This window comes from Salvia miltiorrhiza, chromosome 2 (assembly GCF_028751815.1).
Source record: "Salvia miltiorrhiza cultivar Shanhuang (shh) chromosome 2, IMPLAD_Smil_shh, whole genome shotgun sequence".
Lineage (NCBI taxonomy): Eukaryota > Viridiplantae > Streptophyta > Magnoliopsida > Lamiales > Lamiaceae > Salvia > Salvia miltiorrhiza.
Genome location: NC_080388.1, coordinates 49,945,361 through 49,960,942, shown reverse-complemented (window position 1 = coordinate 49,960,942; position 15,582 = coordinate 49,945,361). Strand labels below are relative to the sequence as shown.

General features: G+C 42.2%; 1 protein-coding gene across 1 annotated transcript; it reads left to right on the top strand.

Annotated features, from left to right (window-relative positions):
- Window positions 1-4,627: 4,627 nt before the first annotated feature.
- LOC131009667 (uncharacterized) lies at window positions 4,628-11,551 on the top strand (the record flags this gene model as incomplete). Its single annotated transcript, XM_057937079.1, has 4 exons — window positions 4,628-5,371; window positions 9,383-10,104; window positions 10,426-10,479; window positions 11,290-11,551. Coding segments are annotated over exons 1-4 (1,782 nt in total), but the record flags the coding sequence as incomplete, so codon positions are not given.
- Window positions 11,552-15,582: the final 4,031 nt, after the last annotated feature.

Below are 15,582 nucleotides of genomic sequence, written 5' to 3'. Positions count from 1 at the left end.
TGGGTGTTTGTATTGTACAGAATGCCGCCTAAACGAGGTCGCCCCGCTAGGAGGAACATTAACAACAATGGAAATCGTGATGAAATACCTGAGAGACGGCGAAACGACAGGGAACCTACCCCACCCCCTCCACCCCCTGCTAGAAGGACTGAAGAACTGTTTCTTCGACAGAATCCGCCCACATTTACTGGGACAGGCGACCCAGCCGAGGCCGAAGCTTGGATACGCGCCTTGGAGCGTATCTTCACCTTCCTACACTGCACAGAAGAAGAGCGACTCTCGTGTATGTCTTTCCAACTAGCCGGATCGGCTGACTTTTGGTGGGAAGCCCGCCGAAAGACTCTGACTCCCGAACAATGGGCAGCATACACTTGGGAAGACTTTAAGACGGGATTATATGATAAGTATATTCCCAAAAGCTACAGAAAGAAGAAGGAGGCTGAGTTCTATAGCCTGAAACAAGGGAAAAGGACGGTGACCGAGTATGACAGAGAGTTCTGCGATCTATCGCGTTATGCTCCACAACAGGTGGATACTGATGAGAAAATGGCGGAGAAATTTTTTGCCGGTCTGAGGCACGAGATTCGGATGACTCTAGCTAGTCATGGTGGACTCTCATACACTGAGTCTTTGAACAGGGCACTGGACATCGAAGCTGCGATGCCAGTAGAAAGATTGGCTCCGCCACAGACCTCAGCGCCAGCCAACCCACCTGCACGCCCTCAGAACTTTAAAGGGAAGCGCAACTGGAACGACCATAGAGGAAATGAAAACCAGACTAACAAGAGGCCATGGCAAGGAAATGCGCCGTTGGGACAATATCAGCAACAAGGACAAGGGAAGCAACAGGGTCCTGCCCCGGCTGGAGGCAGTCAAAGACAAAATGAAGTTCCCCTTTGTCCAAAATGCCACAAACCACATCGTGGTGTCTGTAAGGCTGGAACTGACAGTTGTTACACGTGTGGCCAGAAGGGCCACTACTCCTCACAATGCCCCAACAAACAACAGGGCGCGGCAATCAGGGCCACTTATGCCCAGCCCCTGCAAGCAGTTCAAGGGCAACACCAGCCCCGCCAACAACAGCCATACCAGCAGCAATACCAATACCAGCCCCGCCAACAACAGCCATACCAGCAGCAATACCAACACAAGAACCAACAGCGCCAACAGCAACAGAGGCGGCAACAACCATTGCCGCAGCAGGCGAGAGCCTTTGCTCTCACCCAAAACCAGCCCGAGAAAAACCAGGGAAACCTGGCAGGTATGGGCAAGCTTAAAGGTTTTTCCATAATGATTCTGTTCGATACTGGTGCCTCGTGTTTAGCCCTATTTTGTGATGAATCTCTGGGTGTTTACGTGTTATATTGACTTTTATTTTGGTCTCTTTCACTTAAGAGTTGAATGATTTGAGCTTTTGTGCTAATTTTGTTGTCTCAGGATTTTGTGCTCACATTGATTGATATGTGAACAAAATTAAAGTCAGAATTTAGTTGAATGGTCTGAAGAAGAATCAAATTTCGTCTCGATACGAGTTCGTAGGCGAAAACGGATCTAAAATCCGACTTGAAACGAGGGAAAACGGACCAAAACAAAAACGTTGCGCATTGCAGTCTGCGAAAGGCATACACGGCGGCGCCGTGGCACGGCGCGCGCCGTGCACGGCGGCCGCCGTCCCACGGCGCCGCCGCCTCTGTTCAGATCCGAAAGTACGATTTTTCGATTAAAAACCCCTTTCTAGGGTTTTACTTTATCATTCTCGTCCCCAGCAGCCCCCAGGCGATTTTTCCCTTGCTTTCCCTTAGTTTTTGAGTAGTTAGAAACATCATAAACATCTTGGATTCATTGGATTGCTTTGGATGTCAATTAACATTTCATCGGATTGGATTTCCTTGGATTGCTACGTTTTGTAAGAACTCATTTCGATTCTCTTGGTTATTTGAATCTTTGTTTCTTGCCTTTGATGAATGTGATGATTGAAGATCATTATTGTTAATTCTATATTTTCTTGGTTATATGAATCTTTTGGTTAATTGAGTTTTATGTTTTATGCTTTGATGAATGTGATGATTGAAGATTATTATTGTTGATTCTATATTCTCTTGATTTTATGAATCCTTTGGTTAATTGAATCTTTGTTTTATGCTTTGGATGGATGTGATGATTAGAGATTATTGTCGTTGAGTTTAGATAATCTACGTGATTCGTAGTTCGTTGCTATTGCTTACGTTTTTCCCTTCTTGTTGGTGAAAGTTTAGAGATTTCTTTTTATGGAGATTAAGATTTTCTTTGCATTCGAATCTTATGCTTGATTTAGTTTCTTGCCTAGGTAGTTATTAATCTTAGATGTTTACGAGTTTATGATCGTTTGGTTTAGTGTTTGAGTTTGAAACTCTAGTTGATTTCATTAATGTTCAAATGCCATGTTCTAGTCCTTATATGTTTTCTGCATTAGTTGATGTTTCTTGATAATTTAAGTGCTTAGTTAGTTCATCGTTGAGTTGCTTGCGGAATTCTCTTTGATTGTGTGTGTTTGCTTAACATTCATTTGATTAAATGTTAATATGTTATTTCGCCTAGATAATCGTTGTTTATGGTTGAATTGATGACTGCTTTCTAGATTGCTAGTTTAGAACCCTAGCTTTGTTTGCCTTCTTGCATTCTTATCGGCTTCCTATCTTTTGCCTAATTAACTTTATATGCTTTATTTTAATTAAGCATTAGTTAATCGGAGAGGAAGTGTCAGACCCAAACATCTGATTAGAGTGTTTAGGTTTATTTCCTGTTTTCTGTGCGTAGCATGATCAAAGCCCTGTTTAGCCTTCCTTGAGAGACGACTTGAGTCACCTTACCACCCTAGGACGACCTCGTATAAATTCGAGTCCATCCGTTAGGTGTTTTAGGATGAGTCAAATTTTGGCGCCGTTGCCGGGGAAGGCTTTAGGCATTTGATTGTGTTGCATTGTTTTCCGTGTTTATTTTTGTTTATTTCTTTTGACTCGGTTATTTTCTCCCTCCGGTGCGTTTGATTTGTTTGTTCGTGTTGTGTATGCAAGGACGTAGAAGCTTGAAGAGAAAGCTTGCACCTTACTACGACAACATTCATCGACCTCGGGAGGTTCTTTCAAGCCTGGAGAAGGAGTCCGAGTCCAGTTCAAGAAGTTTTGTGGAATTACCGTTTCGAGAGAAAAATTGTGAAGAGAGAATTGATTCCAATCCCATTCTGGAAACTTTTGAGGAGACACTTTCAGTGCATTCTGAAAAAGAAGAAGAAGCTTGGCCCAATCCTGACCAAGAAGCAATGGCGGAGCAGAATGTTCAGTACATGGGAGATTTTTCCAGGCCAGTTATTGGGACCACTAGCACGTCAGCCATAGTGCTTCCCACGGCGGTTCGAAATTACAATCTGAAGCCCAACGATTCAAACCTGCTGCCGCTCTTTTATGGGATGCCGAGTGAGGATGCCTTACAATTCATTCGCGACTTCTGCACTCAAGTGCAGACTTTCCCACTACTGGAACTCACCGAGGATCAATTGAGACTCAAGTGCTTACCTTATGCACTCAAGGACCGGGCTAGAACGTGGTTACTGTCCTTGCCGCCAAACTCCATTACCACATGGGCAGAGGCGAGTGAGAAGTTCATGCTCAAATACTACCCTAATCACAAGACGCAGGAGATTAGGACACAAATAATGAACTTCATGCAAGGAGCTGACAAGCCTCTCCACGAGGCTTGAGAGAGATTCCAAGAGCTTCTTCGCCAGTGTCCACAGCACCAGTTAGCACCTGTTATGTTGATGCAGTTCTTCTATGACGGATTGATTCACACAGCACAATTTATGGTGGACAGTACCGCTGGGGGCAACATTGCCCGAAAGACAGCTGATGAGCTCAAAGAGATCTTCAACACTCTTGCCGCGAGTTCTCAACATAAATCAGTCAGAGGAAGGAGGGTCGAAGCCAATGCTGTAGTCCCAAATAATGAATTGCAGAAGCAAGTAGCGGACCTGATGAGGCAAGTTCAGCATTTAAGAATGAACCAGGTGGAGCCTCAATCCGTTCAAGCACCGCCAGCTCAAGCACCCCTAGCACAGTCACCGCCATCAGAAGGATGTGGAATATGTGGCGATTTTGGCCACGGAACCAACGAGTGCCATCGAATGGGGGAGTTTACACCCGAAGGGGAGGCAGAGGTCTATGCTGCTCAGGGATACCCAGGGAGGCCTCAGTTTGAGCATAGGCCCATGTTTAATCAAGGGCAACAGAATTCCAACTCTGGTTGGAGAGCTCAGCAGAATTCTGGATGGAGGAATCAAGCTCCTGGCCAAGGGTCGGGATCAAATCAGGGAAATCAATTCCGCCGACCTCCTCAGCAATATGGGTATCAGAACCAACAGCAATTTTACCCACCTCAACAGCAGTTTCCCTTTCCTCAGCAGCAGAACTACCCGCAAGCTTATCAGCAGCAGCAGCAGCAGCCACCGCAGTATCAGCAGTATCAACAGTTCCCTATGCAGCAAGGGAATTTTCAGCAGCAGCAGCAATACCAGAATGCGCCCCAGCAATTTCAGAAGCCAGCTCAACCGCAGAAGTCGTCTCTCGAGGACACCATGCAATCCTTTATGGAGATGACCAAACAGAACATGGAGTCACAGTCTGCTACAATCAAGCGTCTTGAGACAACCGTTGGACAACTCTCAGGGACTTTGAACCAGATGCAACAGCAGCAACAGCCAGGGAAACTCCATGGACAAGGATTGCAACCTCATCAAGCTCAAGCTGTCACAGTCTTACGAAGTGGGAAGAAGGTGGACAACAAAGTAGAGATCCCCACTGACGAGATCCCTAAAGAAACTCGTGAGGAGGAGATGGTGAAAGAATTACCTCCACCGAGAGAAGAAGAACAGCAAGGAGAGCCCTCAGAGCCACTTCACAAGGCCACCAAGCCCTATAGACCTCCGATTCCGTACCCAGGGCGGTTGAGGAATGGGAAGCAAGACCAACAATTCACCGACTTCTACAACATGTTGGCAAAGGTGAATGTTAACCTACCACTTCTAGACGTGATCAGAAACGTCCCGGCCTATGTGAAGTTCTTTAAAGAGCTGGCGTCCAAGAAGAGAAAGTTTGTTGACAACGAGAAGATTCTTGTATCCGAGGTTGCAAATTCCATCATGCAACAGCCCTTGCCACCAAAGCAACGAGATCCAGGTAGTTTTGTTATCAATATTGCGTTGGGGAATGGTAATGAGGCCTCGGGTATGCTTGATTTGGGGGCAGGGATTAATTTGATGCCGTACTCTATTTTTAAACAACTAGAGTTAGGCGACTTAAAACCCACTCGAATGTGCTTGCAATTGGCAGATAGATCAGTTAGGTATCCTCGCGGGGCCTTGTTGAGGATGTTGAGGTGGTTGTTAGGGGGATTAGTGTCTTGGTTGATTTTGTTGTCCTTGATGAGGGAAAAGGGATTAGAGGCGAGAATGGGCATCTCGTGCTACTTGGCCGACCCTTTATGGCTACCACCCATACTCGCATTGATGTAGGTACGGAAACTGTAAGTATGGTAGGGGCAGGTAGAGCGGTAACATTCTCTGTTTTTGATCAAAAACCTACTACCCCCACTCCCTTAATTCAAATATGCTCTTATGTTGAAACATTTGATGCTTTGGATGAGGATTGTATTGTGCAGGACTTCCTTAATAAGCTACAGGAAGAGGACGAGATCGTGGAAGAATTTCTTGCTAACTTGCAAGATGAAAGTGAGATTGAGAGAGAATTCCTGGATAAGCTACAAGAGGAAGATGATAAAGAGCAAGGCCTTCTGTGTGCCTTGCTACTGGAAGAGAAGCTGGATGAGGTTGGGTCACTAAATTTCGTTGGATGTGTGGATAGAGGGCCATCCCAGGATATGAGCATGGAGCACTCATTTGGAGGACTCGCAGCTGCAATTCAAGAAGATGAGTTTACAAGGGCGTTAAGGCAGCTGGAGCTTCAATCAGATTTTGGTTAAGGGACCTTCTTAGTCGGGCTGGCGACTTAAAAACTAGCGCTGCATGGGAGGCAACTCATGTTTTCTTGCTTTTTCTGGTTTCATTTTTCTGTCGTTTTGTCTGTGTTGTGTTTTGTTGCATCTGTTGTTTGGTGCAGGTTGTTGCGTTGGAGACTGCTTGTTCTTTGGATGAGAGAGAGGCAGACATCGTGGGACACTACAGACTCACCACTGGATCGATATTCAGGGATGTTTTTCTCTTTCACCCCTATTTTTGCGAGCACTGAGGACAGTGCTAGATTTTAAGTGTGGGGGGTGTTTGTTGATCCTTTGGGTGCCTTTTTGTTGTGTTCTTGGGCTTTCTTGTGTGGGGCAAATGGTCTCCTTTATCTTGATTGTTGTTTGGCTTCAAGTAATAATGCACACTTTGATGATTTGTTCACAAGTAAATTTCATGCTTTGTGTTGGCTTGGTTGCTATCTTTGTCTCTCAGGCTATGCATATTCCTCTCTTGATGTAAGTTGTTTAATGTTTTGGATGCAACACCCTTATGAGCTATTCTTGACGTGATTTGTCCGGTAGATGTTAGAGGGAGTGTTTTCATTGTGATAGCCTACGATCTTATCCCTTGAGTTTGAATGTTGGTTTGTTGTGAAGTTTTCTATAGCTTTGGGTCTCTGCTCCTCTGACAGTAGTGTTATGAGCATGGAAAACCACGTGAGAACATTTTGGATTACCTCCAAAAGTGTTGATCTCACGAAAGTTGGCCCATCTATTGAGAATGGAATAACATCACCTTTAAAAGAAAGATGTATAAAATTTGATTTGGTTTGATTGTTAATCATCCTCAAGGAAAATGGGATTTGATTATAAAGGCAATCACATTAGGGAATTCACCTCTAGCGGAGAATTGGGTCTGATCGGATTGAATTGTATCATGTGGTTGTTGCTTCTTAAAATCTTAACAATGAACATCTCGTGAGGAATGTGAAAGGCTAAGAGACTTAGATTGGTTGGAGATGTGAATGGTGAGGAAGTTTTCTTGTGAACTATCTTTTGGTGTCGTGACTTTGCTTGAGGACAAGCAAAGGATCAAGTGTGGGGGGTTGTTTAGCCCTATTTTGTGATGAATCTCTGGGTGTTTACGTGTTATATTGACTTTTATTTTGGTCTCTTTCACTTAAGAGTTGAATGATTTGAGCTTTTGTGCTAATTTTGTTGTCTCAGGATTTTGTGCTCACATTGATTGATATGTGAACAAAATTAAAGTCAGAATTTAGTTGAATGGTCTGAAGAAGAATCAAATTTCGTCTCGATACGAGTTCGTAGGCGAAAACGGATCTAAAATCCGACTTGAAACGAGGGAAAACGGACCAAAACAAAAACGTTGCGCATTGCAGTCTGCGAAAGGCATACACGGCGGCGCCGTGGCACGGCGCGCGCCGTGCACGGCGGCCGCCGTCCCACGGCGCCGCCGCCTCTGTTCAGATCCGAAAGTACGATTTTTCGATTAAAAACCCCTTTCTAGGGTTTTACTTTATCATTCTCGTCCCCAGCAGCCCCCAGGCGATTTTTCCCTTGCTTTCCCTTAGTTTTTGAGTAGTTAGAAACATCATAAACATCTTGGATTCATTGGATTGCTTTGGATGTCAATTAACATTTCATCGGATTGGATTTCCTTGGATTGCTACGTTTTGTAAGAACTCATTTCGATTCTCTTGGTTATTTGAATCTTTGTTTCTTGCCTTTGATGAATGTGATGATTGAAGATCATTATTGTTAATTCTATATTTTCTTGGTTATATGAATCTTTTGGTTAATTGAGTTTTATGTTTTATGCTTTGATGAATGTGATGATTGAAGATTATTATTGTTGATTCTATATTCTCTTGATTTTATGAATCCTTTGGTTAATTGAATCTTTGTTTTATGCTTTGGATGGATGTGATGATTAGAGATTATTGTCGTTGAGTTTAGATAATCTACGTGATTCGTAGTTCGTTGCTATTGCTTACGTTTTTCCCTTCTTGTTGGTGAAAGTTTAGAGATTTCTTTTTATGGAGATTAAGATTTTCTTTGCATTCGAATCTTATGCTTGATTTAGTTTCTTGCCTAGGTAGTTATTAATCTTAGATGTTTACGAGTTTATGATCGTTTGGTTTAGTGTTTGAGTTTGAAACTCTAGTTGATTTCATTAATGTTCAAATGCCATGTTCTAGTCCTTATATGTTTTCTGCATTAGTTGATGTTTCTTGATAATTTAAGTGCTTAGTTAGTTCATCGTTGAGTTGCTTGCGGAATTCTCTTTGATTGTGTGTGTTTGCTTAACATTCATTTGATTAAATGTTAATATGTTATTTCGCCTAGATAATCGTTGTTTATGGTTGAATTGATGACTGCTTTCTAGATTGCTAGTTTAGAACCCTAGCTTTGTTTGCCTTCTTGCATTCTTATCGGCTTCCTATCTTTTGCCTAATTAACTTTATATGCTTTATTTTAATTACGCATTAGTTAATCGGAGAGGAAGTGTCAGACCCAAACATCTGATTAGAGTGTTTAGGTTTATTTCCTGTTTTCTGTGCGTAGCATGATCAAAGCCCTGTTTAGCCTTCCTTGAGAGACGACTTGAGTCACCTTACCACCCTAGGACGACCTCGTATAAATTCGAGTCCATCCGTTAGGTGTTTTAGGATGAGTCACCTCGCATTCTTTTATATCTGCCCCTTGCGTAGATACCGTAGAAATCGAATCAGAACGAGCTAAGTGTGCCTTAAGAATCACTACACCCTCAGGAGAAAGATCTACCACCACACATGTTTGCTCGAACGTAGAATTTGAAATAGGAGAACTTAAGATGGTAGCGAACAATCTTAATATTCTGCTCATGTGGGACGTAGATATGATCTTAGGAATGGACTGGCTAGCTGAGAATCACGCCACCATCCTTTGTAGTGAACGAAAAATTTCTCTTCGACCACCTGGAAAGGAACCGACGGAATTTCACGGCATAGGTATGAAGAAAAGAGTACCAGTGATATCCACATTACAAGCCAGAAAAGAGATGATGAAGGAAGGAAGCACAGCTTATCTCGTCTACCTAAACGGGGAAGCTAGTGAAGACAAGAAGGTGGAAGATGTGGCAATAGTACGAGACTTTCCAAAAGTTTTTCCTGAAATATTGCCAGGACTACCTCCAGACAGGCAACTAGATTTCACCATTGATCTAGAACCTGGATCTGCCCCAGTATCAAAGGCACCGTACAGGATGGCCCCAAAGGAACTACAAGAATTAAAGGTGCAACTACAGGAACTCTTGGACTTGGGTTTCATCAGACCCAGTGTCTCGCCTTGGGGAGCGCCTGTACTCTTTGTCAAGAAGAAAGATGGAACCATGAGAATGTGCATTGATTATCGAGAGTTGAACAAACTGACGCTTAAAAACAAATACCCTCTTCCAAGGATAGATGATTTGTTCGATCAACTCAAAGGAGCCAGTGTATTCTCAAAAATAGATTTAAGGTCTGGTTATCATCAACTGAAGATCAGACCAGATGATATATCTAAGACCACTTTCCGCACAAGATATGGTCACTATGAATTCATTGTCATGCCATTTGGTCTAACCAATGCACCGGCAGTATTCATGGACCTCATGAATCGAGTTTTCCATCCATACTTAGACAAATTTGTCTTAGTGTTTATAGATGATATCCTCATCTATTCTAAGAATGACCAAGAACATGAAAATCATTTGAGAATCATCCTGGAGACATTAAAGACGGAGAAGTTGTTCGCCAAATTCAGCAAGTGCGAATTTTGGCTGAAAGAAGTAATGTTTCTAGGGCACATCGTATCAGCAGATGGAATTAAGGTGGACCCCGCTAAGGTGCAAGCAGTGCGCGAGTGGAAATCACCAACCACACCTAATGAAATCCGAAGTTTCTTAGGTTTGGCAGGATACTACCGGAGATTCATCGAAGGATTCTCTAAAATAGCGAGACCAATGACGCAATTACTTCGCAAAGGAATCAAGTATAAGTGGAACGAAGAGTGTGAAGCCAGCTTCCAAGAGCTGAAGAAGAAATTGACAACTGCACCAGTGCTAGCAGTTCCAGCAGCCGATAAAGAATACGTGATCTTCACAGACGCGTCCAAAAATGGGCTAGGTTGTGTGTTGATGCAAGAAGGAAAGGTTATTGCCTACGCCTCGCGACAACTAAGGCCACATGAATTGAACTACCCCACTCATGATCTGGAACTGGCAGCAATTGTGCATGCTTTGAAAATTTGGAGACACCATCTATACGGAGTTAGATGTGAAATCTTCACTGATCACAAAAGCCTTAAGTATTTTTTCGAGCAGAAAGACTTGAATATGAGACAGAGGAGATGGCTCGAGCTCGTGAAGGATTACGACTGCGGTATCAACTACCACCCGGGAAAAGCTAATGTAGTAGCTGATGCTTTAAGTCGTAAAACTCAATCCGAGTTAGGACTTCTTCTCACTCAAGAGGACACGCTTGTAAGGGATTTTGACAAATTGAAGATAGAAGTGGTTCAGCCACCGGCAACGACAAGAGCAATTATTGCAACTCTAGTAGCCGTCCCAGACCTCAGAGAAAGGATCGTCAGTGCCCAGAGAGCGGATGAGAGCTTGGAAAAAGTTCGTCTCAAGATCCGAACAGGCACGCCAGGAGGCTACCAAGAGGCAACGGATAACGCAGTTCTTTTTGAAGGAAGATTGTGTGTTCCCCATAACGAGGAACTCAGAAACGAGATCATGAGTGAAGCTCATGACACGCCCTATACCGCTCATCCCGGAAGTACCAAAATGTACCAAGATCTAAAATAGAAATTTTGGTGGGACGGGATGAAACGAGATATAGCCTCGTTTGTAGAGCGTTGCCTTGCATGCCAGCAAGTGAAAGCTTTACATCAACGACCATATGGGAAATTACAGCCATTGGAAATTCCAGAATGGAAGTGGGAGCACATAGCGATGGATTTCGTGACGGGTCTACCCAAGACAAATAGGGGCAACACATCTATTTGGGTAATAGTAGACCGTCTCACAAAAAGCGCTCATTTTATACCGATTCCAATTACCCATGGATCGGAGAAACTAGCCCAACTGTACATTCGTGAGATTGTACGGCTACATGGAATACCAATATCCATTACTTCAGATAGAGATTCAAAATTTACTTCTAGATTTTGGATCAGTTTGCAGAAAGAGTTGGGAACGAGATTAAACTTTAGCACCGCCTTTCACCCTCAAACAGATGGACAATCAGAAAGGACAATTCAGACCCTTGAAGATATGTTGAGGACAGTGGTGCTAGACCGAGAAGGAAGTTGGGAATCAGTGCTGCCATTGATCGAATTCGCCTACAACAATAGTTACCAGACAACCATTGATATGGCACCTTATGAGACGCTGTATGGAAGGAAGTGTAGATCACCACTTTACTGGGATGAAGTGGGTGAAAGAAAAATCCTTGGGCCAGATGCAGTAAGCGAGATGATCGAGACCATCCGCCAGATTAGAGCAAGAATTAAAGAGGCCCAGGACAGACAGAAGTCTTATGCTGATACCCGACGAACTGAACTACAATTTAAGATTGGAGACAAGGTTTTCCTTAAAATATCACCCTCGAAAGGGATCGTTAGATTCGGTGTTAAGGGTAAGTTGAGACCCCGTTTTGTAGGACCTTATGAGATCCTTGAAAGAATAGGTCCCGTAGCGTATAGGTTGGCACTGCCACCTAGCTTTGGAAACGTCCACAATGTGTTCCACGTGTCACAGCTGAGACGGTACGTGTTTGACCCCAAACACGTGATTCACCAAGATGAAATGATTCTTAACCCAGACTTGACGTACGAGGAAAAACCTGAAGCCATTTTGGACCGAAAGGTGCAAGAGTTGAGGAATAAATCAATCGCGTCAGTCAAAATACTATGGAGACACCATGGACCGGAAGAAGCAACGTGGGAACTTGAGGACCAGATGAAAGAAAAATACCCAGAACTTTTCACATAGGTATGCAAATTTCGGGACGAAATTTTTGTTAAGAGGGGTAGTATGTAACAACCCGCTCTTTTATTATATTTAAATCCAGTAATACGATAATTATTATTTCATCTTTCAGTAAATCAAGCCCAGTAATTATTTATTATTTAAATTCAGCTTATGACACTGGATTATATTCTAATTGAAGCAGAGTTATTATTTTATTACTAAGCCAGTTAGCTTCGCGTGAGTAAAACCGCGATGAGAATTATTGAGTAAGCCAATAATTATTTCAGATTCATAACTGACTTAGTAAAGTCATGTTAATTATTAATCACAATAGAATTAATTTTCTATTTTTTTGAGTCGTGAATTTATTCCGGTTTATGAAGAATTAAATCTACGGGTTTAATTTAGAATTTATTCTAGCTAAGAAAGGAAGCAGATATCGAGTAGTTTCATAAACACGCGATATTAACAAAACCCGGTAGTTGGATTTTATTTAAAAAAAAAATGCAATACAATATTACAGATATAGGAATTCCAAGACAAGAATTATTGCTTCTGTTTATACTTCACTTTACAAACCCCTATTTTTCTATCTATCTATCAACGCTTAAAAAAAAAAAAAAAGAATAGTGTATGTGTGTGAAAAAAATCTGCAGCTATCCCTTAAGCGCATGCTCAGCCATCTATTCTGGACATTTTTTTGACTCCAGCTCCACGCCTATGTAATATTCTTTTTTGACTCCAGCTCCAGCAGCATATTTGCAAAATTTTCACACCCGAACACCTTCATTGGGTTTCAGATTTCAAGCATATAAATTACTCATTTCATACCCATTCCATACTTAAACGTTTTCATCATTCTCTGCCAAAGAAATTTTCAAGTATCAGTTAATTCTTGCTTCATTCAACTGCAACCTTCAACCAAAGCAAACATTAAGGTATTCTGTTTCTTTTCAATTTACTTCCTCCTGTTACATGATGCACACCCACAGAAATCATATTCATTAGATTGAAATGCATCATACGAAGGGAGTAGCATAACTAGTTACTTCTATAGAATCAAACACACTATGACTTACACATGAAACTCAAATCGTGAATCACCATTTACGACGAAGTTAATGATGTCAAAAAGGAGACTAGTATATGACTTAGCTTATAGGGAAGCATCGAACTCTGTTCTGCCCTATCGAGTCGAGGAGATGACGGAGGTGAGCTTCTCCAGCACGATGGAACCAGACCTTGACAGCAGCGGCATCGACGGAGGGACGCGGCCCTGTTCAGTCGAACCGAGACGACGACGCGACGATGGAGTTCTCACCGGCTTCGGAACTCGGAGAAACGCTGGAAACGGCGGACTTCCCGGCTCGCCTTGGTGCTCCACGAACAGCAGCAGCCGCGACTCCGGGCGAGCAGCAGCAGTTCCAGGCGGCTGAGCGGGACGGCGCGGCCAAAGGCCAAGCGCCGCTGGTCGCGAGCAGAGAGAAGCAGCGGCAGCCGACGACGGTGGTGGCTGTCGGAGCTCTGCAACAACAGCCCGCGACTCCGGCGAACAGCAGCAGTCTGCGGCAACGGGAGAAACAGCAGCCGCTCCAGACGTCGGCGATGACTCCCAGTCGACGATGTTCGCTGGAACTGTCCGCGGTGGAGCTCGTGAGGAGGCGGCCGGAGGAGATTCGAAAGAGAGAGAGTGAGAGACGTTGTTGCAGCGTTTGTTTTTCTTATTTTTGAAGAGAGAATCAGTTTGAGAATGAATAAAGATATAGACAAAGGTTTGAAAAAGATATGGATAGAAAGAACCGACAACTTTAAAAAAAGGGGCTTTTGTTGATTAATTAAAAAAAAAAAAATGTGTTAGTGATTGATTTTGAAAGAAAAGGGAGTCGGGTTTGGGCCGGGTTTCAGCCGGGTTTGGGCCGAAAATTTTGGGCTTTCTTATTGGGTCTGGTTCAGTTTAATTGTTGGGCCGGATACCAATTCATTTGGGCTTGTTTTTTTTATTTCTCAATTGGGCCTAGTTCATTTAATCTGTTGGGCTTTAGAATTTAATTGATGTTGGGCTTAATGTTATTTATGCATTGGGCTTTGAATTTATTCATTTGGGCTCGAATTAAATTCCTATTGGCTCGAATTAAATTCCTATTGGGCCTTGATTATTTATTTAGGCCTTCATATTATTCTATTAAGTTTAATTAGAGCAGATTTTAAGACTTACTAATTATTAATTAGTAAGTGAATTAGATTATTTTAAGATGAGTAGATTATTAAAGATTAATAATCCGACCTCATAAGACGAGCTTTAATTCCTTAAATAGGATTAGCATCTCATAATTTAATTAAAGGAATATGAGTCATGCATAATCATTTCACGCATCCTCATTTATTGAGATTTTTCGAGAATTAGAATCTTATTTTATTTTCTCGAATTAAAGGTCAAGCACCAGAGTTAGAGCTAAACCGTGAGTCTACTATTCAGGTGGGCTTTCTACGTATAAACTAAAATTATATATTAGAATTGTTAAGACTTTATGCTTATGAATTTAAATGATATTGTCAATGCCTAAATGCTTTATGTTTTATTATTAATTGCCTATCTGATGTTAATCGAATTCGGATTCTGGATGGGACCGCAAATCCCTTCGGAATTAGTGTACACCTTGTGATCGTGAGTCATCTAGCGGGTTGGCCGATCATAGTGTCCGTAGAGGGAGGCCTCCCTCTCGGCACGAGTTACTGATATGGTGATTAATGATATAAAATACCTGCGCGGGTTATTGATGAAAGAAATGATATTATGTTTGGTAAATACGAGTCTTTAAAGGAAAACCCTCGTATCTTACTACTGTTGAAAGGCTTGACAATATAATATTATGCATGTATGTAAATTTCGGCAAGTGTCCACTAAGTACTTTTGTACTTAGCCCTGCATGTATTTTTAAATGTGCAGGTTGAGCTGTGATCGAGGATGTAGTGTGCAAGCGGAGCTTTTGTCAATTTAGGACGAGAACCTCAGAGTGGAGTATATGTCTTCATACATATACTCAAGTTATTGTTATTCCGCTGCGAACACTGATTTTACTAAAGACATTATGTTATCTTGTCAAAACAATATGTATTATTTAATAATGTACTCAAACTCGTTGAGTACCTCTTTTGGATAATATTATGTACGGTTCCTTTTGACCTTCGTTAAATTCTAGTTAATTTAAATTGTTTTCCTTATACAAGTCGAGTCATCAAGAAACCGAATATGCCCCTTTCTAACTCCCGCTCCTAAATCCCCTCCCTTAGTCGCGGTTTCCCCGAAATTGCTATCCTTAGCAAGTGCGGTCGTGACATTGTGCTTGTGAAGAAGAAGGGAGCAAGTTTACGTTGCTGCTTCTTTCTCTCTATTTATGTATCTTCGTTTGCAATTGTGTCAATAATATAAGCAAAAATAAGTTATATATAGTAGTTTCCCCTTTTAATTTTGGATAAAGTTTCGATATATTTTTTGCGCTTTAGGATTTTGATATATTTCCTGCTTTTCAAAGTAAGAATTACTTAGGTTTATAAATACTTTGTTTTTTTAT